General features: G+C 33.2%; 1 protein-coding gene across 1 annotated transcript in view; it reads right to left on the reverse strand.

Annotated features, from left to right (window-relative positions):
- The window catches only part of LOC126184339 (glutamate receptor-like), a 149550-nt gene that overhangs the window by 116449 nt on the left and 11401 nt on the right, over window positions 1–21700 (reverse strand). Inside the window, exon 3 of the mRNA XM_049926716.1 lies at window positions 3245–3418. Within this exon, the coding sequence (XP_049782673.1) occupies window positions 3245–3418 (174 nt within the window). The remainder of the gene's footprint in view (window positions 1–3244; window positions 3419–21700) is intronic.

A 21700-nucleotide genomic window follows, 5' to 3' on the forward strand; every position in this document is an offset into this window, starting at 1 on the left:
GACCGGAGCAGTCCCGCGGTTCCGGACTGCAGCGCCAGAACCGCACGGCCACCGAGGCCGGCTCAAGTGTTAGCTAAGATTAAGTTATGCTCTGTGCAAAATTCTACCAGAGGGCTTCCTCTTTCATTTCTTACCCCCAATCCATATTCACCCACTATGTTTCCTTCTCTCCCTTTTCCTACGCTCGAATTCCAGTCACCCATGACTATTAAATTTTGGTCTCTCTTCACTACCTGAATAATTTCTTTTATCTCATCATACATTTCATCAATTTCTTCATCATCTGCAGAGCTAGTTGGCATATAAATTTGTATTACTGTAGTAGGCATGGGCTTCGTGTCTATCTTGGCCACAATAATGCGTTCACTAGGCTGTTTGTAGTAGCTTACCCGCACTCCTATTTTTTTATTCATTATTAAACCTACTTCTGCATTATCCCTGTTTGATTTTGTATTTATAACCCTGTATTCACCTGACCAAAAGTCTTGTTCCTCCTGCCACCGAACTTCACTAATTCCCACTATATCTAACTTGAACCTATCTATTTCCCTTTTTAAATTTTCTAACCTACCTGCCCGATTAAGGGGTCTCACATTCCACGCTCCAATCCGTAGAACGCCAGTTTTCTTTCCCCTGATAGCGACGTCCTCTTGAGTAGTCATCGCCCGGAGATCCGAATGGGTGACTATTTTACCTCCGGAATATTTTACCCAAGAGGACGCCATCATCATTTAACGATACAGTAAAGCTGCACGCCCTCGGGAAAAATTACGGCTGTAGTTTCCCCTTGCTTTCAGCCGTTCGCAGTACCAGCACAGCAAGGCCGTTTTGGTTAGTGTTACAAGGCCAGATCAGTCAATCATCCACACTGTTGCCCCTGAAACTATTGAAAAAGCTGCTGCCCCTCTTCAGGAACCACAAGTTTGTCGGCCTCTCAACAGATACCCCTCCGTTGTGGTTGCACCTACGGTACGGCCATCTGTATCGCTGAGGCACGCAAGCCTCCCCACCAACGGCAAAGTCCATGGTTCATGGGCGAGGGGGCTAGAACTTAGAACTACTTAAACCTAACTAACCTAAGGACATCACACACATCCATGGCCGAGGCACGATTCGAACCTGCGACCGTAGCGGTCGCGCGGTTCCAGACTGAAGCGCCTAGAACCGCTCGGCCACTTCGGCCGGCGAAGTTTGGTTTTAACGCAATACTTTTAATATTGGTGTAATGCTAAATTTGCTAAATCGTATTTTATTATTTTTACACGTCAGTATCATGATTATGCCCAAGAGGCTTCTCTGATTGATAAAATATTGGATATATGCGTTAAGAATTGTTTCTGTGCTTGTTGCATAAAATATTAATTCGTCAGATACCGGACTTGTGAAATTTCATGTTACTACACTTCTTGTAAGTTATGCTCAGTAATGTCAAGTATCCCCTTTCACTAGCGAAATGTTGGAATTGTAATCTTTAGCATCATTGCTGTCATTGTTTGTCGCGTGTTTGAGTTACATTTGATTGTCCTACTTACTTGTTAGTCCTTCCTAAATTCGTGCATCTTATTCGCTTAAATTAACTAATCAGTCATTTAGTTTAATAGAAGAAATTTTGAAGTAACTGCCTGAATGCCTTTCCTTAATTATTTTATTTAATTTGTTGGTGAAATGTGATCTGCTGTTAACATTTTAAATCTCCTGCTGGCGCTAATTATTGTTACTCATTAGTTGCCTCTTGTTAATTACGTTCATTGCAGTTAATTATCATTTGTATTTTATTAGGTTTTAGGTATCTGTGCAACAAAAGATCGTTGAACTCTTGTGAAGTAGCAAATTACTTGTGATAAATGGCCTGCATCTTTTCCATGCCCTTTAGTTGTTCCTCTCTCCTGGGGCGTCGACTGACATTTCATCACTGATACTTACCACTGCCCTTGTTGTACGTATACCAATGTTATACCTCTCATCGACTGCACAAGCGATTCTGTTTATCGCATGAAATGATAAAAGTCCGTTTTGCACGAAATCTGACTGACTGGCTTTATACACAACTTTTAGGAAATAACAAGAAGCTCCGTCTTCACGGCAACTACGAACTTGTCTATGGTATTACCTCTAGACGTTTACTTGAGATAAACTTCATAATTTTGCGGCAACCTTTCCTGAATCTGCTTAACTAGGTCGAAGAAGCATGGGAATATGTAATGTTCAACTCCCTTGCAGTTCATGGTGCGATCTCACTCGATAACCGTGCATTGACTCTCACCAGAAGTTCTAAATTTTTGGATAGTTTTCCTCTCACATTTTTGCGACTTTCATTTTGGAGCATATTTCACACTTCATGTAAATCTTTCTCCCATTTACACAATTCATGTTCACGTTTTACGAAACGAAAGCTTGCACACTGCTTAAATTTATGCGTTTTCTCCGTCCTTCATTTAGTCAAAACATTTGCAGCCCTTACTTTATCACTGAAAGATATTATTTTGCATGTTTTCACTGGGCGTGGAAGATATTCCGTATCTGTTCTGAACTTTAATTAGCACAACAGTCATCGCTCGGACTCCTGTTCACGGAATGGTCAGAGTTAATTCCTGTTTCTTCTCATGTTTCCTGAATTTCTGACGACACGTCGACGTAATTGGAATGAATGTCCAATGGCAATGACAAATACACATATATAGGTCTTCAGGAGAAGTAGGTGATTTCGATTGCATACCGCTACCACCTTCTTCATATTTCATCTTGGTAAGGTTAAAACCATTAACTGGATGCCACATTACTGTGTAACTCTGGAAGCTGCTCCAAAGACACATGCTATTTGCAAGCACATACTAAGAAATCACAAAGAAAATATAATCAGTTTTACCTTCACAAACCGCAAAGACAACTGCGTCGCAAATTCGAACGTGTACTAATTGTGAACAATTGTCAGGGAAACTGTCAACGGAAACTGAAAGTCTCTTTACAAATTACGATCGCGTTCCACCGCGTTACCTGTTTGCTGACGTGAAGTCAACCAAGGACATCTTCCCGCCGTGTTGCGCATGCGCCGTCTGATAATACTAAGACAGGCTAGCTACGTATTCGGAAAATTTCAAATTTTGTTAAATACTTGCAGTGTGTCTTAGCAGCTTACATTTTTCTTTCAGTGTATTGTTCCTGCATAAAAAACTTCAGTGCAGGTTTCCACATGTCGAATGGACAGTTCCATTGTCAGTGGTGTCCTAACCAAGCTTTGCCTTACCTCGAGTAGAGAAGTGGCAGAGAGAAGTCAACAGCTTGGCTGCGCTCGAGGGTGACCAAGGCGGTGCTGAGCCCCACGTCGGCTTCACCCCGCTGCAGCACGCCTATCAGACCCGTCCAGTTGCCGTTCTTCTGCCTGCCCCACGTCCGGCCACTGTACACGGTCAGCGATGTCCTGTAAACACATCGCACCTCTTTCGTGTTGGCATTGCTATTATTGATTCTCGTGTCAACAGTTGGTGCGCAAGAGCTCAGTAGCATACGCTCTAGTTTACGTTTAACCCTGGTAAAATGTTTCGATGATGTTAATCGCTTTCTAAACTAGACCAAGGCTTATTTTATTTTGTTGCTTCTGTATGTTGTAGTTCGTACTTTAGTAAAGCAGCTTTCAAATGGTTCAAATGGCTCTGAGCACTATGGGACTTAACTACTGTGGTCATCAGTCCCCTAGAACTTAGAACTACTTAAACCTAACTAACCTAAGGACATCACACACATCCATGCCCGAGGCAGGATTCGAACCTGCGACCGTAGCAGTCCCGCGGTTCCGGGACTGAGCGCCTTAACCGCGAGACCACCGCGGCCGGCTTTAAGCAGCTTTGCGCACCCCGCTGTTCAGCAGCCGTGTAGTTTCAATATGACAGGACTGAGAGCCATGTTAATGAGCTAATTTTCAGAATTATTGTCACATTTTCCCCACTACAGTTCTTCAGTCTATTTACATCTACTTAGTTTAGAACTTTCTTTCGCGTGATTATGTAGTTGTATGCGGTGAAAGGTTGAGAGAGAAACATGCATGCTGTGTCTAGTTATAGGGAGAATTTGACACTGTCTGTAAACAGCATTGTTAACAGTGGACAACTTGAGGGTGGTGGTCTGGGTTGGTGTGGCAGTTAGGCCCCGACTGTGACATCTCTGTTTCTAGCACCTCCTAGGATCTGTGATGAAATTGCGCCTCCAGATCCACTTGACCTGGCCTGTTGTTCTCACCTAAGGGTTCATGGGAGACAATGGCAGAGCAATGTCCCAGGGCTATTCGGAAAGCAAGGTCCGATCAGGCGCGAAATGGAAACCACAGTGAAAAATCCGATAAAGATTTGCACAGATATGTTGGGCAGTATCTTTATTATGCCCGTCAATCGTGTCACGCCGCTCTTTTCAGTTCTGACCGCACAGTGAGCACATAAAGCTGTTTATAAAATAGTGGTTCCCGCCAAGTATGAAGGCCTGGTGAGAGATTTCGCCTGATTTCATGCATCCCACATAACACAACTGTCATGCGGTTCCTTCTTCATGACAATCCTCAGCCGCACTCTGCAGGGGCAATAAAGATGCACCTGCAGAATTTTCGATGGGAAGTGTTTGATCACCCACAATACTAACCATAACTGGATGTCCCTGAGTTTCATCTCTTCGAGCTGTAGACAAGCGTAGAGAATTGGCGAAAAGCAAAGGTGGCTGCCTTCTCTGACGAGGTTACTGGAAAGGTGGTACAACGCTAGGATATATGTGTAAGTCAGAGCAGCGACTATGTAGAGAAGGAGCTGGAATGTGTAGGAAACTGTAGCAAATAAAACATTTTTTATTCTCATAGTGGTTTCCATTTCGTGATCGATCAGACCTTGCTTTCGGAATAGTCCTCGTAATTCTAGGAAGAAGGGGAGTGTGACTACTGGCCGCAAAGCTGTCCCCACTCTTCTTAAAAGCGGATATAACATTTTTTCAGTTACTGATAGTATGAGGCGACTTCAAAACTTAAGTTACAGATTATTAAGGCAAGCCAAGTAGCTTTTACTGAATGCTGCACTGGAGTTCAAAGCAACACAGATACATAAATCTATGAAGTTTGGCTTATTTTTAACACACTCACACACACAATCATTACCGCTTTCGCCCCACAATGGACATCTTAAGAAGTTGCACTAGGAAAAAACTAGAAATTTGTATGAAGATCTTTAAACAAGTTAAAACATTTCCACTAAGTATATTTGTGAGTTCAGTAATGTACACTAAAATACCTGTGGATAATGCATGTGCACGGCATTGGATGATCAGACGTTTAAACGTTGCCAAATTGAACATAATACAAAAATTCAGGGAACTATAGAACTAGAACTAAATGTACTTTTCTTTCCCCACTCTTTGCGTAAGATGCGTGCAACCTCTGTAAGACGAATCTGTAGCTACGAAAACCATAAAATATGTCAAATTTACAATATAAGTTCAATCAGTTACTCGTAAAATAGAAAGACAGAGTATATGTCGTTAAAGTAGTAAAACCATATTTAAAACAGTGTAAGGTCTTTAAACAAAAGGAAAAACGAAGCCATTCTTGTCATACCTATTTCCGACTGCTGATAGAACTGTGCTTCGTGGTGCCCACTGCCCGTAAGCTCAAAATAGACGTCACGGACCGCACGACAAAGGCGACATTCTGCTGCAGATCACTGGCACTTCTCTTCCGGTCGCGAGGTGTTTTCTCTACTTGGGCAAATGTGGAGACGCCGCCCGGATGGCATAGTGCAGCACTCTGTCGCAGGGACCATTCAGGGCGCAGCGACCTCATCAACTGTATTAGATCGTCGTAAATATTAAAATTTGCATCTGCTGGAAACTCATTCTGCTCATTGAGAACTTTTTTTCCGGTCCCTTCCGTTTCGTGCTGTAAACGTCCAGTTCTTCTGAAACGTCTAACCGTTTACTTGAACCAGTTTTATGTGAAATTTTAATTGATAGTGTTGCCAATATTATGTACCTCCTTTTGCCAATATAAGGCTAACGCTCTTTTGTTGCTGGCTTAGACGTGTCCCTCGAAACTCAAGCCAAAGGACCTGCATGTCTCGGCCTTAGCGCGACTGCTACGGTCGCAGGTTCGAACCCTGCCTCGGGCATGGATATGTGTGATGTCCTTAGGTTAGTTAGGTTTAAGTAGTTCTAAGTTCTAGGGGACTGATGACCACAGATGTTAAGTCCCATAGTGCTCAGAGCCATTTTTTTGTCTCGGCCTTATAGCTTGCTTTGCAGACACAGCATCGTATTTTATAGCCCCCAAAGATCCTGTATTTAATATTGTTATGTGGCAAGGTATGACATTCTCGTGTTTTTTTTATATTTTCTGTTTTTATATTGTAAACACGAGTGCGTCTAACTTGTCACACAAGAATATTAAATATGGGGCCTCTGGGGGGGGGGGGGGGGGGGGAATCTATAAAATATCATATTATGACAGCAAAAAAAGCTGTATCGACCAAAGAGGCAGGTCCTTTGAGTTGAGTTGAGTTGAGTTGAGATTTAAGAAACACACTGGCACCAGCAACAAAAGATCGTTAGGCTTACATATGCAAAACGAGAGACATATCATTGGTAACGTTGACTAACAACTACGAATTTTACATAAAACTGAAGATAGGAAAAATTCAGATATGCTAAAAGAACTGGAGATTTACAATAGGAAGTGATATGAACCGAGAGACTCGTTAGTAAGCAGAATGAGTTTGTAACAGGCGCATATTTTGATATTTACGAAAATCTACACTGACAGAAAAAAAATCGCAACGCCAAAAAGGAGTTATGCGACATAAACGGTAGGCGTGTTTCAACACCTGAAAGATGATGTCTATTCAGATTTCACACCACTCGCATAAGAGTACCGCTAGTACTGCCACTATGAGGATGCAAATTAAGTTTGTTTCAAATACACGCTGTAACGGTCGTGCGCGTTAGTTGCATTTGAGATTGGAGGTGGTGAGTTGATGTTAGTCTAGATTGCCTTTAAGGCGGCAAGGACGCCATTATCAGCAGCTCAATGAGTTTGAACGAGGTCTCTTGGATGCCATAGTGGGGCACGACGAGTTACCAGCAAAACGACTTGCTTATGGACTGAGCACATGCAACAGTGTTGCACTTATTCCACAGAGGAAGGAGGAATGAAGATTTTGATTTAAAGTCGCACCGATGACGATGTCATCAGAGAGGAAGCGCGAGACTAGATTGACCGAGGATGGGAAGGGAACGGGTCACGTTCTATTTAAAGTAAGCATCCCACCATTTGCCTCTCATGATTTATCAAAACTACTGAAAATCTAAATGAAAACAGATAGCTTGAAATTAGAAATCCTCTCGTACCGAATGCAAAACCAGCGCCTTAGTCTGTGCAACATCCCTCTCGATTATTTCCCAAAGGTTGTTGTAAATTTCCTTTGGACTATGTTCCTAGCCATCACGCATGTTCATTGTACGCACTACATTGTATGTACCTTCATAATCTAGGTTGACCCTGCAGAGGCACAAGATCTCACTAAAACTGTAAACTTATGAAACTTTATGGAACGATCATACCTTGACACTCGGTATATCGTCACATCGATGGCTCTAAAAGCATGTGTCAGGCTACAAATCCAAAGCTTTGAAGTTCGAACTAAACTAGAATTTTACTATCACTTATCGCTTCTTCTATCTCTGGCAATAATTTAGTTAATGTGAAAAATCTCAAATTTCACTTTGCTTTAGGACCCAGGTGAAACTGTAGATTTCCCTATAGCTGGGTGGATAAGTCAGTTCAGAGGTCAAAGGAAGCATAGGAGATACTACTTAAAATAGGTCCATGCCCTGTTCAAACAAATATTCAGCTTGCACGCTGCGTCCTTCAGCAGGGTCCGAGCAGGCACACAGGGGGAGTAGTTTACTAGTCTTGGGATCTCCAATATTAGGCGCATTATGGAACCTCTTGGGCAGATAGCGTTCAGGGCTGGAAAGAAAGCCAATGTGCACTCATATGTTTGCCAGGGGGTCTCGTCCGAGACGTGGACGCTGCCTTGCCTGTGACTATCGAGCGTGCAGGGTGCAGTTGTGGTTCACGTCGGCGCCAACGACGCCTGTCGCATGGGTTCTGAGGCGATCCTTAATTCGTACAGACGGCTGGCGGAGGTGGTGAATACTGCTAGCCTCGTGAGCAGGGTGCAAGTGGGACTCGCAATTTGCAGCATGGTTTCCGGAGTTGATAGGGGTCCCTTGGTTCGGAGCCGACTAGAGGGTCTCAAACGCTTCGCCGACTCTGTGACGGTCTTGGTTGCAGATTTCTAGACCTGTGTTACCGTGTGGGGATTTGTAGGACTCCTCGTGATAGGTCACGGGTGCACTGTGCAAAGGAAGCAGCTACTCAGGTAGCAGAGTACTTGTGGAATGAACATGAGGGATTTTTAGGCAAGACAGTCGTTTGAGGTGCTCTGATGAATGAATACTCGCCAGCCAATAGGCAGCAAAGGAAGACACAGTGTTCAGAATAAAGACACTTCCACTGTCTCAATTTTATCAGTAAACTTTGAAGCATTCATAATAAAGTTCCCAAATTTACTACCCTCCCAGGAAGTTCTCGCTCTCAAATTATTCTTGGGACCTAGAGCTGGCTCAAATCTGAAGAGGAAAGCTCTGAGATATTTAGTCAGTCATGGAACGTATATTGGAAAGACAGATTAGAGGCTATAGCAGGAGGAATGTTCATTGCAGTTGACAAAAATATTCTCTCTATTGAGGTCGATGTTGAGTGTGACAGTGAAGTCATCTGTCCGTGTATAACAGGTGCACCTGAAACCATGTTAATTGTTGACTGTTTTTACCGGCCACCCGATTCTGCTGCGTTACTTCTAGAGTCACTCAAAGAAAGTCAACGGTCAACAGCACGTAAATACTCAGATCATGCAATACTAGTTGGAGGCGGTTTTAACCTGCCTAGCATGGATTGTGATGTCTAATGATTCATTGCGGGGATGCACACAGACAGTCATACGAAATACATTTGAATGCATTTTTTGAAAATTGTCTTGAGCAGCTAGCTCGGCAGCACACAAACAATGGAAATATCTTAGACCTTGTAGCTACAGATAGGCCTGACTTTATTGACAATGTCAGTAAAGAAATGGGAATTAGCTATCATGTTGTCATTGCAGCAACTTTGACTACAAAAGTTAATAAATCAGACAAGAAGGCTAGGAGAGTGTTTCTGCTAGATAGAGCAGATAAGTATTTATTAGAATCTCACTTAGACAGTGAACTGGTATCACTCAGTTCCAGTAAGACTCATGTAAAGGCATTATGGACAAAGTTTTAACTGATTGTAAATCGTGATCTGGAGAGTTATGTGCCTGGAACATGTCTAAAGGATGGAAAAGATCCACCATGGTTTAATAATTAAATTCGGTGGATGTTGGGCAAGCAGTGGCTGTTGCACTCTCAGTTCAAGAAGGAATTCACAAATGACGACAAGAGGAGGTTCGTAGAGATTCGTGCATCCGTGAAAGATCAACGCTCGAAGCTTATAACTATCATCAGCACACCTTAGCAAAAGATCTGGCAGATAACCCGAGAAAATTCTGGTCTTACATAAAACCACTAAGTGGGTCTAAGACCTCCATTCTGGGGCCTTGTTGAGTGGTCTGGTGTGGCAGTTGAAAACAGTTAAATGAAAGCTGAAGTTTTAAATTTCTCCTTCAAGAAATCGTTCACACAGGAGAATCCTAGAAACACTGTCATGTTACACACTTCCGTACGGACGCCAAGTAGATATGTTTTATTTAATTAATTAAACCAGTTTTAAAACTAAACTAAATACCTAATTTTTACAATAAAACAACTAATTATGATAAGGACCTCATTTCTAACTTCATTGTATCATTTACAACGTCACTGTAAGATAATAACATGTATTAGTTAACAAAAGTAAGTCATTTTAAAAAATTTACATTATGAACCAAGTAAATAATTAAACAGAATTAGTTAACAATAGTAAATTATTTTTTAAACAACCACATTGTGAACATAAGTAAATAAATAAAAATATATTACTTAACAAAAGTAAGTTATTTTAAACATTTTTCATTGTGAATGTAAGTAAATAATTAACATGTATTAGTTAACAAAAATAAATTATAAAAATTTACATCATCATTGGAAGATAATAAAATGTATTAGTTAAAATAAAAGTACATTATTTTAAAAATTTTACATTGTGCAGTCTAAATCATGAAATTCATTATTTCTATTTTTAAGTTTCTTAATTCCTTTGTTTTTCAATTTCATTTGTCCTCTTAATTATTGCAAAATCCAAATCATCGATTAATTTAGAAAATTTATATGGTAAAGTAATCTTGAAATCATTATTAAGCACCATACAAACTTTTTCACCATATCAAGTATTTAAATATTCACAGTTCATAATATTACATAAAACATTTATTTCTAACTCACCTACTTTTTTAATTTCTTTAGAGACAACTACATTGTTGAGCTTCTTGATGAAAGTAGCTTCCATTTATATAGAAAAAAATTTTGTTAGTTTTACAAAAATAAATTTGTAGTTTGTATTCAAAATGTTTTTAAAATTTGTACTTTTGAACTTAAAGCTAAATGATTTATTGAAAATTATTCTTTTCTTATTTTTTATAAAACTGATAAAAATTATTTATTATAGATGGAGAACCTAAACAAGGTGCAAGCTAAAGCTAAAGATACTTATGTACTAATTGAGCTATCTGAAGAAGACACTGATTGTTCTATTTGTTAAAGTAATGAAAATAATAATCAATTTTTTAAAACAAGCTGCAATAATATTTTTCATATCGAATGTACTGATATATGGTTAAAGGAAAAAGAAAATTGTCCACTTTGTAGAATTATTATTAAAAATTAAGCACCAGAAACAGTAAAAATTATTTATATTTATGCTTTGATGGACACACAAGATGAAGCAGCATATTATGGTGATTATTTACACATTTAAATTGTAAAAATTATAAAAATTTACTTTTTCACAAATCTAATAAACTTTTTTAAATATAAAGAGAGCATGTTCAACAAGAGTCCTCTGTGAAATCTAAATTTTGTAAATAGAGAAATACAGAGAAATCAATTGATAATTTTACTTTACAGAATTACACAAAAGATGGTTAATCAACTATATGTAGACCATGATAAATAAATATCATGTAAAAAATTACAATAATAATAGAATTCCTTGTATACATGGAAAAAGTGTTGCTAAATATAATTTCAAGGAACATTTGCGACGAAATCCAAAAAAAGAACATTCAAATATATTACTAACAATGAATAAAGAAAAAAGTTGTAAGTGGAGACACATTTCAATGGATAACGAAGAAGTTGTCACTGAAGAAACATCTACATCTAAAAATAAATGTAAAAGTTGTCAAGGGATTGAAGATTTAAATTGTTTTTACATTAATCCTTTGCATAAACATAAACATAATTATAAATGTAAGAAGTGTACTTCGGAATATATTAAGAATAAGAAATCTTTAACTTTATGATCTATTATTTATTAAGTAATAATACTTTTTGATTAATTAAATATATCATTAAAACTAATTCTTTTAAAAACTAATCGACTGTTAAACAAAGTAGTAAAGTAATTCTTTTTATTTTTAACTATGATTCATCAATGTCTTAAAATTAATTACTAAACTAAACAATAAACTGCTTCTCTTTTTGATTTATTACCTATTAAATAATAATCCTTATCCATCTATTAAATAATTATCATCTTGTTAAAAGATATCTTTTACAAATCTAACGAATTTTTTTATAATAAGTAAAAGAGCAAAATGGAAGATACATTGCTACTGAACTATAAGCTGATTTAATTACATTTATTATTAGAAATCGTTCAATTATTGTTAGAAATTATACATCTGAAGTAACTGACAATCATACAAATATTGTTAGAAATGATACACCTGAAATAAGTAACAATCTTTGGAAACAGTTATCATATTATAATATTGATTATGTTTTTGTACCTAAAGAAGATAAACCATTAAAATAAATATTTCCATTTTCTACAGGTAAATTTGTAAAACCGAAAACTAGAACTATTAAAGAAGAATTATTCCCTTTTTGTAATGATTTGTTTGAGAAACCAAGAGATAGAAATACAACTAAAAGTTACTTAGTTGAAAAAGCATTTGCAAACAGGTTGCAAACTATAAATTTTGAAAATAGTATAGGTACACCTTCACCTGATTAATTCTTAACTTCAGTAAAAACAAACATTTGGAAAATTATATAAGACTATTTGCAAATACATCATGGTTTAAAGATAAATTTTAATTTATATTGTGAATATAAACTACAAACAAGAGAAACAACTGAAAAAGTTGAAGAATTTGGACAACAGACACAAAACTATACTATTTTGACAGAAAAAGACTTTGCTAAAAAATTTAAACAAGGTAAAAGAAATATTTTAACAAAAATATCTAATTTTCAAGCACAAGGATCAGGATGGTCATTAAATAGAATTATCGGTTTACAACTAGCAATTAACAGGTATGTTCTACTAAAAGGATCATCTTACATTAAGTCACCTAAAGTAATAAAAAACAAGAAAGCTTGTGTAATATAAGAAATAATGATGAAAGGCGTTTCCTATGGTCTATAAAAGCAGCTTGGTTTCCTGTAGATGAACATTCTGAAAGAATAAAAAAATATAAAGATGTGGGTCCCGATCTTGATAAAAAAATCTTGGAAAATATTGAATTTCCTGTATTAAACGGTCATATTATAAAATTGAAAATATAATGAATGTATCCAAAAATGTTTATTCATTTTATAATGAAGAATATCAAGTGTAACCATTAAAAATTAAAAAATGTAAAAAGGAGAAACATATAAATCTACTTTATTTAAAGAAAACTGGTAATTCACACTATTGTTACATAAAAAATTTATCTAGACTTGTATCAAGTCAAATCACCAAAGATGACAAAGTAAAATTTAATTGTGATTTATGTATACTACATTTCAATAGTAAAGACAAATTATATAATGATAGACCAAACTGCTTAACTAAAAAGCCATTAATAGGTGAAATGCCAAGTGAAGGAAGATGTATATATGTTGAAAATTATCAGTTACTAAAAGGTTCGAAATGTAATTTATGCTGATTTTGAAAGTTTACTTTTAAATATGCAATTTTATCAACCAAGTACACAAACATCATATATGATGAAATATCAAAAACATGAACCAACTTGAATTTGTTGCTACATCAAATACATATATGGAAATTAAAAAGATGCTGTCATTTATAAAGGACCAAAATGTCATAAAAAATTTACTGAATGTATAAGACAACAAGATGAAGAAATTGGAAACATTTATTCTCATAGTGATGAAATGAAACCACTTACATTTTAAGAAAACAAAATACATATTAATTCTTAAGCTTGTACATTGTGTAAATATCATTATACATAAAGTAATAAAAATGATCATCTAACTCATTTGTGCAATACTTGCAATTTGAAACTACAATCTGATTTTGCACCAAATTATGTACATAATTTACCTTGTTATGACAAACATCTGTTTGTAAAAGAACTTGGTTATGATAATAAAGAAATAGAATTAATACCACACAATGAAACTAAATACTTTAGTTTTGGTAAATGTATAAAAAATTTAAAAATGAGATTTGCTGATACATTTGAATTTATGACTTCGTCACTTGACAAACTTTCAACCAGTTTAAAGAAGAATCAATTAAAAAATATTAAAAAGTATATTTCGCCAGAGTTATTTAATTTAGTAATTAGAAAAGGTGTTTATCCATATGATTATATGCATTCTTGGAAAAAATTTGGAGAAAGGAAATTGCCACCAAGAGGAAAAATTTTCAATAAATTGAATAATTGGAACACAAGTAATGAAGATTATGAAAATATGTTGTTGTTGTTGTGATCTTCAGTCCTGAGACTGGTTTGATGTAGCTCTCCATACTGCTCTACCCTGTGCAAGCTTCTTTATCTCATAGTATCTACTGCAACCTACATCCTTCTGAATCTGCTTAGTGTATTCATCTCTTGGTCCCCCTCTACGATTTTTACCCTCCACACTGCCCTCCAATACCAAATTGATGATCCCTTGACGCCTCAGAACATGTCCTACCAACCGATCCCTTCTTCTAGTCAAGTTATGCCACAAACTCCGCTTCTCCCCAATCCTATTCAATACCTCCTCATTAGTTATGTGATCTACCCATCTAATCTTCAGCATTCTTCTGTAGCACCACATTTCAAAAGCTTCTATTCGCTTCTTGTCCAAACTATTTATTGTCCATGTTTCACTTCCATACATGGCTACACTCCATACAAATACTTTCAGAAACGACTTCCTGACACTTAAATCTATACTCGATGTTAACAAATTCCTCTTCTTCAGAAACGCTTTCCTTGCCATTGTCAGTCTACATTTTATATCCTCTCTACTTCGACCATCATCATTTATTTTGCTCCCCAAATAGCAAAACTCCTTTACTACTTTAAGTGTCTCATTTCCCAATCTATTACCCTCAGCATCACCTGGCTTAATTCGACTACATTCCATTAAATTATATATGTAGATGCAAACAACTTATATGGTTATGCTATGAGCCAATATTTACCAAATGGTTGATTTCAAGGGGATGAACCAAATAACTGTAATTGTACGAAAATAAGTGAAATGTCAAACAATTGTGAAAATGGTCAAATATTTGAAGTAGATCTAGAATATTACATAAAGATATACCATTAGCTCCTGAAGCAAAACTGGTTCTAGGTACAAATGAAAGCAAATTAATAACTACTTTAGATAAAAACCATAATTATGCAGTACATTACACAATTTTTAAAAATATTTTTCTCTAGGAATGCAACTAACTAAAATACATAAAGTTTTAAAATTTAAACATTGTAATTGGTTAAAAAAGTATATAGATCTAAGTACACAGTTAACAACAAAAGCTAAAAATGATTTTGAAAAAGATATTTATAAATTATAGAATAATTCTGTATTTGGTAAATCAATGAAGAATATAAGAAACAGCGAGATATAAAATTAGTTTCAAATAGTAAAGTATGTGATAAACATGTAACTTAGCCAAACTTTAAATGTAAAACTATATTTAATGAAAGTTTGCTGCAATCCATATCTATAAAATTATCATTACATTTCACAAACCTGTTTATTGTGTATTAAGTATACATGATATATATAAAGAATTAATGTATGATTGTCACTATGAAACCTAAATATGGAGATAATACTGAACAATGTTTCCAAGATAAAGATAATTATATTTACAATATTAACACAGAAGACTTCTATGAAGAAATAAAATCAGTGACTGAGTTCTTCGTTTAAGAGCAAAGATGTATGCTTATAAAGTTGGTGAAAACATAGAAAAAATGTAATGGAACTCAGAAATGTGTTGTAAAAGAAATAAGTATAGAAGAGTACAAAGATCATTTGTTTAACACTACCGAACAATAGAGAAAAATAAATTAATTAAAAGTGGAAAACATGAAATATATACAATTCAAGCAAACAAAAAAGTCCTCACGACAATAAAAGATATGTTTTGGAAAATAAAATAGATACATTACCATATGGTCACTCTGTGTTGTCAAAATTTTAATAAATTTTTTATATATATAACTAATACATCTATTTCTATTAAATAAATAAAAAATTTTCTATATAAATGGAAACTTTTACAAAGATACAAACAACACTGAGATCTTTTAAAAAAAACTACAAACATTGAATAAAATAAACAATGAAATAATTAAAATAAACGATTATGGAATTAAATGAGAGATGAAACTATAATAGTAAAAGATGAAAGAATTAAAATTAAAGACGAAATAATTAAAGTAAAAGATCCTCAAATTCAAAATAGGATGGAAATAGTTGATACTTATTTAAAAATAAATTGGTTGTTAAACTAAATAGAAAACTAATTGCTTAAAAACTAATTAATTGTTAAATTAAATAGTAAACTAATTCTTAGAAAAACTAATTGTTGAAAAATTGATTCATTTGTAAACTAATTAGAAACTAATCACTACACTAATTCTCTTAAAAACAAATTGTTTAACAAACTATTAGTTGTTCAACTATTTGATTGTTAAACTAAATAGTAAACTAATTCATTTCAAAAACTAATTTTTTAAAAACCAATTGATTGTTAAACTGTATAGTAGTAGTATTTTAATTCTATTAGAAACTAATTGTTTAAAAACTAATTGATTGTTATACAAAAATAATAACCTAATCCTTTAAAAAATTTCTTTATCTTTATTTATCCAACAGTTTTGTCAATAATAAAAAGCAAACCATTTAACATAAACTTGATTACCTTTCCTTCTTAAGAGTTTTTCAACTGAGAGTACATCTTTGATTTCGTTTTCTGCAGTTCTTGTTAATAAAAATTTCCTCTTCTATCTTTTAATTTATATGTAATTGGATTAGAATGAATATCGTCTTCAATTTCAAATATTTCTATCGACCAATTACCTGTATATCCTTTTTCAAAAAAACCTTTAAGTTTCAGTATTCGAACTTTATCATCTTTTATAATTTAGGTTGCTCAATAAATACAATTTTACTTATTTTTATTTTTTTCCGCCTCTTCAATTGGTTTCAGTCTTATTATAGATTGTTTTGTGTTATTGTATTCATCACTTTCATTTTTTACTAAATAAAATCAGTTATAATTTCTTCCACAACTTTTTCTTTAAGTTTTCTGTTAAATCGTTCAACAACTGATGGTTTTCATTCTCAAAAAGATGAATGATGATTAATGTTGTGTTTCTTCATTAATTCTTAAAATCTTTTTTATTAAATTCTTTACCATTATGTTTGTAAATTATTTGGCATTCTAAATTATTTCTAATTGGTTTAAGTAATTCACTAATTATATTTTCATAAATATTATTTATAACTTCACCATCTACAAAAAATTTTAATGAATTTGCTCATTTTAGATTTACAAATTGTACAAATACCTTCAATTCTTTTTCTTCAATTGTTAGTTGTTACTGTATGTGGATTATGTGTTTCTGTAAACTTTAAAACAATAAATATGATTGTCATTTAGGATTAAATGTGAATTATGATTGTGATTTTCCATTAATATAGATAAAAAATTTATTAAGTTTATAAATATATTTCGCCAATTGTAATTAACTTAAAATCAACTAGAACAGTTTTAACAGATTCTTTCAATCTTATAGTTAGGAAAACATTACTCATCTACTGCTATTGTTGACTGATTAGTTTGAGTTACTTCATAAAAATCATTGTATACATTTACAAAAATATCGAAATCATTACATGTTCATACTTTTTTATATTTTTGATGAATAACCATAACCTTTTTACAACCAGAACTGTAACCGGGAAATTTTACATTTTTCGTTCACCACTTGTTATAAAAGTAAATTTTATTAATTTTTTTTTCATATACTAGTTTATTTTTAAGAATACCTATATCATTCAAAAAAGGGGCTTAATCTGTTTTTGGGAAATAATCTGAAACAGCTTTTTCTATTTCCTTTTTTGCATAGATATTATTGTAGTTATCTTGATTTATCTGATTAATTTTTTCATTAAATTGTGTATTGTTGACATACCTATTAAATTGCGTTAGAATTCTTGTGTTACTTCAAGTTTTGTAACTTATTCCTTTTCTAAGTATTGATTAGTAACAGCATCTTTTGCATCAATTGGATCATATACATTAGCAAGTGCTGTAATATTAAAACCAATACATCTTAAAAACAGCATTAAATTATTTTTGAAATTATTTAATTGCATTAATTTTCTTTGGATCTATTGATGATTGAAATTGTTTAATTATATGATTAATTTCTTCAAAATTGAATATAGGTGTACTAAGTCCTTCAGTAGTTTCTTTGGTTACATGTATCTCATTTCCAAAAATGTCCATTTATTAAATATAAAATATTATTAAAATTATAATTCTCACATGGAAATTTTAAAACAAATAAACTTAAATAACCCCATATTACTTCATCAAAATTTTGTATTCTTTCTGTATTGTAGTATAGTTCATTTTTTCCTAAATAGTTAACTAATTGTTTTGGTATATTATCACCAAATGAAACAAAAACAACTATTAATAATTATTTTTAAATTAACAAATCCAATGAGTACCAGGGTTATCATATGTATCTAAATACATACCACATAGAATTGATTTATTTACTAATTCCTCAATCATGTGTACACCATGAAAGTGTTTAATTTTTTATTGTTTAGTTAGTTCTTCTGTATCAAAATTACTTAATGCATTAGGATATTTCTCACTAAATTTTTGAATATTTTTAGTTTTCTTAATTCCATTAACAGCTTTTTTCTCCAATGTCAGGTTGTGTCTTTTTTCTTCTTCTAATTCTTTATAATTTTTCTGTTTGTTTCACACTGCATTTGCAATTGTTACAAGTCCTTCAGCTAATGAACCAATTGTTGCTATATATGGTAATACAGCTAATAATAATGGATTAAATCCATGTTCCCATTGTGTTAATCCTTTACCATCTTCCTTTTTTGTTAAATAAGGAATGATTTATTTCACAGGAGGTATAGCTAATGTAACAAGTAAATTTCCACCAACTTTGTTTTCTTTTTATCTTTTTTGAACATCTGTTAAAAATGGTCCAGTTACATTACATTGTTCATTATTCAACTTTAATTTCTTTGACTTTGGTTTTCTTTTAGCACTACATAGCAAACTATAATCAATTGTAAAGTTATTCATGTATATAGTTATAAATTTATTTACCATTTTTATGTAGTTAAAATTTATATAGATTAAAAATGTATGGAGATTTTTATATAGTTAAAAATTTGTAAAGTTTTTATATCGATCAAAAATTATATAGTTAAAAAATTTTTAAACAGTAGTTATATAGTTTAAGAATTTGTGAAGATCATTATTTAGTTTAGAAATGTTATAAAGAATTTTTATATAGTTAAAAATTTACAACGTTTTTTTATTTGGTTTAAAAATTTATAAAGTTAAAAATTTTATAAAGATTTTTTATATTTTACAAATTTATTAACATTTTTATACAGTTAAAAATTTAAAAATAGGTTTTATAATTCCCAACCATTTTCATCATTATCAATATTATTTCCCATAACTTATTTTCGATATCAGCTATGTGTCTATTTTCTAAAACTTTGTTACAAGATTCATCTAATGGATTTATACCTTTAACACCTTTAGCTAATCTTTCTCCTAATTTTGTACCTGGACCACAATATCTATAACCTGGAAGATGCATTTCAAGTGGTAATTTGTTAATTAAAGTGTTTATTAATCCTTTTCTATATTTAAAACTATTCCAAAATATATGTGGAAGATTACTCATAAATCTAATTAAATATGTAATTCCTTTTGGATTATCAATTATTAAATCACTAAATTTATTTGTTAACATCTCTGCAATACTAACTTTTTCATTATGATAATTCTTATTTCCAGTTAGTTCTTCACCATGAAATACTGCTAATCTATCAATTAATTGTCTAACATCATTCATCAAAATATATTCAGTTGCTTTATCTGCATATTTTTTAACTAAACCTTCACATTTTTTTCTTGTTCATGTGAACTAATATCTGAATTATCTACAGTTGGTCTTCTTAAGTTTGGAAGGTAATCAACAACAATTGGTTTTATGAATTATTTGTATTTATTACCTTTACTTGATCTTATTTTATTTGGATTATTATCAGAATACAATGCTCCTAAATTAAGTAACGTATCTGCATGTTGTTGTTGTGGTCTTCAGTCCTGAGACTGATTTGACGCAGCACTCCATGCTACTCTATCCTGTGCAAGCTTCTTCAGCTCCCAGTACCTACTGCAACCTACATCTTTCTGAATCTGCTTGGTGTATTCAGTAAAGCTGCATGCCCTCAGGAAAAATTATGGCTGTAGTTTCCCCTTGCTTTCAACCGTTCGCAGTACCAGCACAGCAAGGCCATTTTGGTTAGTGTTACAAGGCAGATCAGTCAATCATCCACACTGTTGCCCCTGCAACTACTGAAAAGGCTGCTGCCCCTCTTCAGGAACCACACGTTCGTCTGGCCTCTCAACAGATACCCGTCCATTGTGGTTGCACCAATGGTACAGCTATCTATATCACTGAAGCATGCATGTCTCCCCACCAACAGCAAGTTCCATGAATAATGGGCGGGGTGGGGGGTATCTGCATAATTTGATAAATCCTCACCATAGAACTTTCCATTTAAATCTTCTCTAGTAATATGTTTTTCACTTAAAAGTATCCTTAATCCATCTGTATCTTCATATGTATTTTTACCAATTGTTTATTTAAACATACCAACAGGTTTTAAACCAAATACTTTATCTTCACTGTGATTAACATACTTCAACATTATTTCACTAACATTTATCTTTTTAGTTTTATTTATATTTTTACTTTGACTTTCTTCTTTGAATTTATTTAATATATCTGTAATTTCTGTTCCACTTAATGTATAATCATATTTTCCAGGAATATCATCAGACAACCTTTTAATGGTTTAATTAGCGTTATATGTCCAAAATCGTCTATATTACGCCTACATGGAAACATTTTTCTCAACTTTTCTATTTTCTTCAATTTGTTTTAAAACATTATCGCCTAACCTTCAAAACCATGTTTTACTTTCTCAATTGTGTGAATAACCGGTTGATCTTCCTTTTTATATTTCTCATATTCTGTTCTTGCTTGCGTTTTCCAAAGCTTAAATTGTTCTTTTTATTTTTCAGCTTCCTTTCTATTTTGCTCAGCTTGTTTAACAACTTCTTCATCATACAGTGCAGACATTTATTAATGAAGGGAAAAAATTAATTTTGTTTATGTTTAATGTTTTAATGTTTAATGTTAAAGTTAATATTAATGTTGATGTTAATGTTAATGTTAATGTTTAATGTTTTTGTTTAATGTTTATATTTTAAGAAATGTTCTATTTTATTTCTAAACTTACCTACATTTAATTTTCTAGACATATCTATTGTTAAATAACCATATTCATCATACCAACATTTACTACACATTTCTTTAAAATTATCAAACTTTAAATCTCCACCAACAAATTCATGGTAAATACGATTTAAATTTATATCATCTTGTCTAAAAATATTTAAAAAATTCAAATTGTCTCTTACTAGCGTTTTCTTATTTTTGAATAAGTTTGAGCTAAGTAAAAACAATCTATCCTTTTGTGTCTATCTCTAGTAAAATAAATTCTAAAAATATCAGATTTTCTAGAATGAAGTCATCAAATACAACAACTGAATTATCTTTACATTCATCTAAGGAATAATTTCTTCATTTTTGAATAAAACTAACAATTTGTTTATTAATTTTATCTTCAATTTTTTTACATTGGTTTATAATTTGTTGATACTTTGGTTCTCCTAAACTTTTTGAATAAAATATTTAATTTTATTCCAGTTCAACCATACTGTAGCTAAAATATAATTATCCATCATTAATGTTGTTTTACCACAACGACTTGGTCCAATTATTGCACGTCTTACAGAATTTCGTAGAAGTTTACTATGTTTTTTTTAACTTATTTT

This window comes from Schistocerca cancellata, chromosome 4 (genome assembly GCF_023864275.1).
Source record: "Schistocerca cancellata isolate TAMUIC-IGC-003103 chromosome 4, iqSchCanc2.1, whole genome shotgun sequence".
NCBI lineage: Eukaryota > Metazoa > Arthropoda > Insecta > Orthoptera > Acrididae > Schistocerca > Schistocerca cancellata.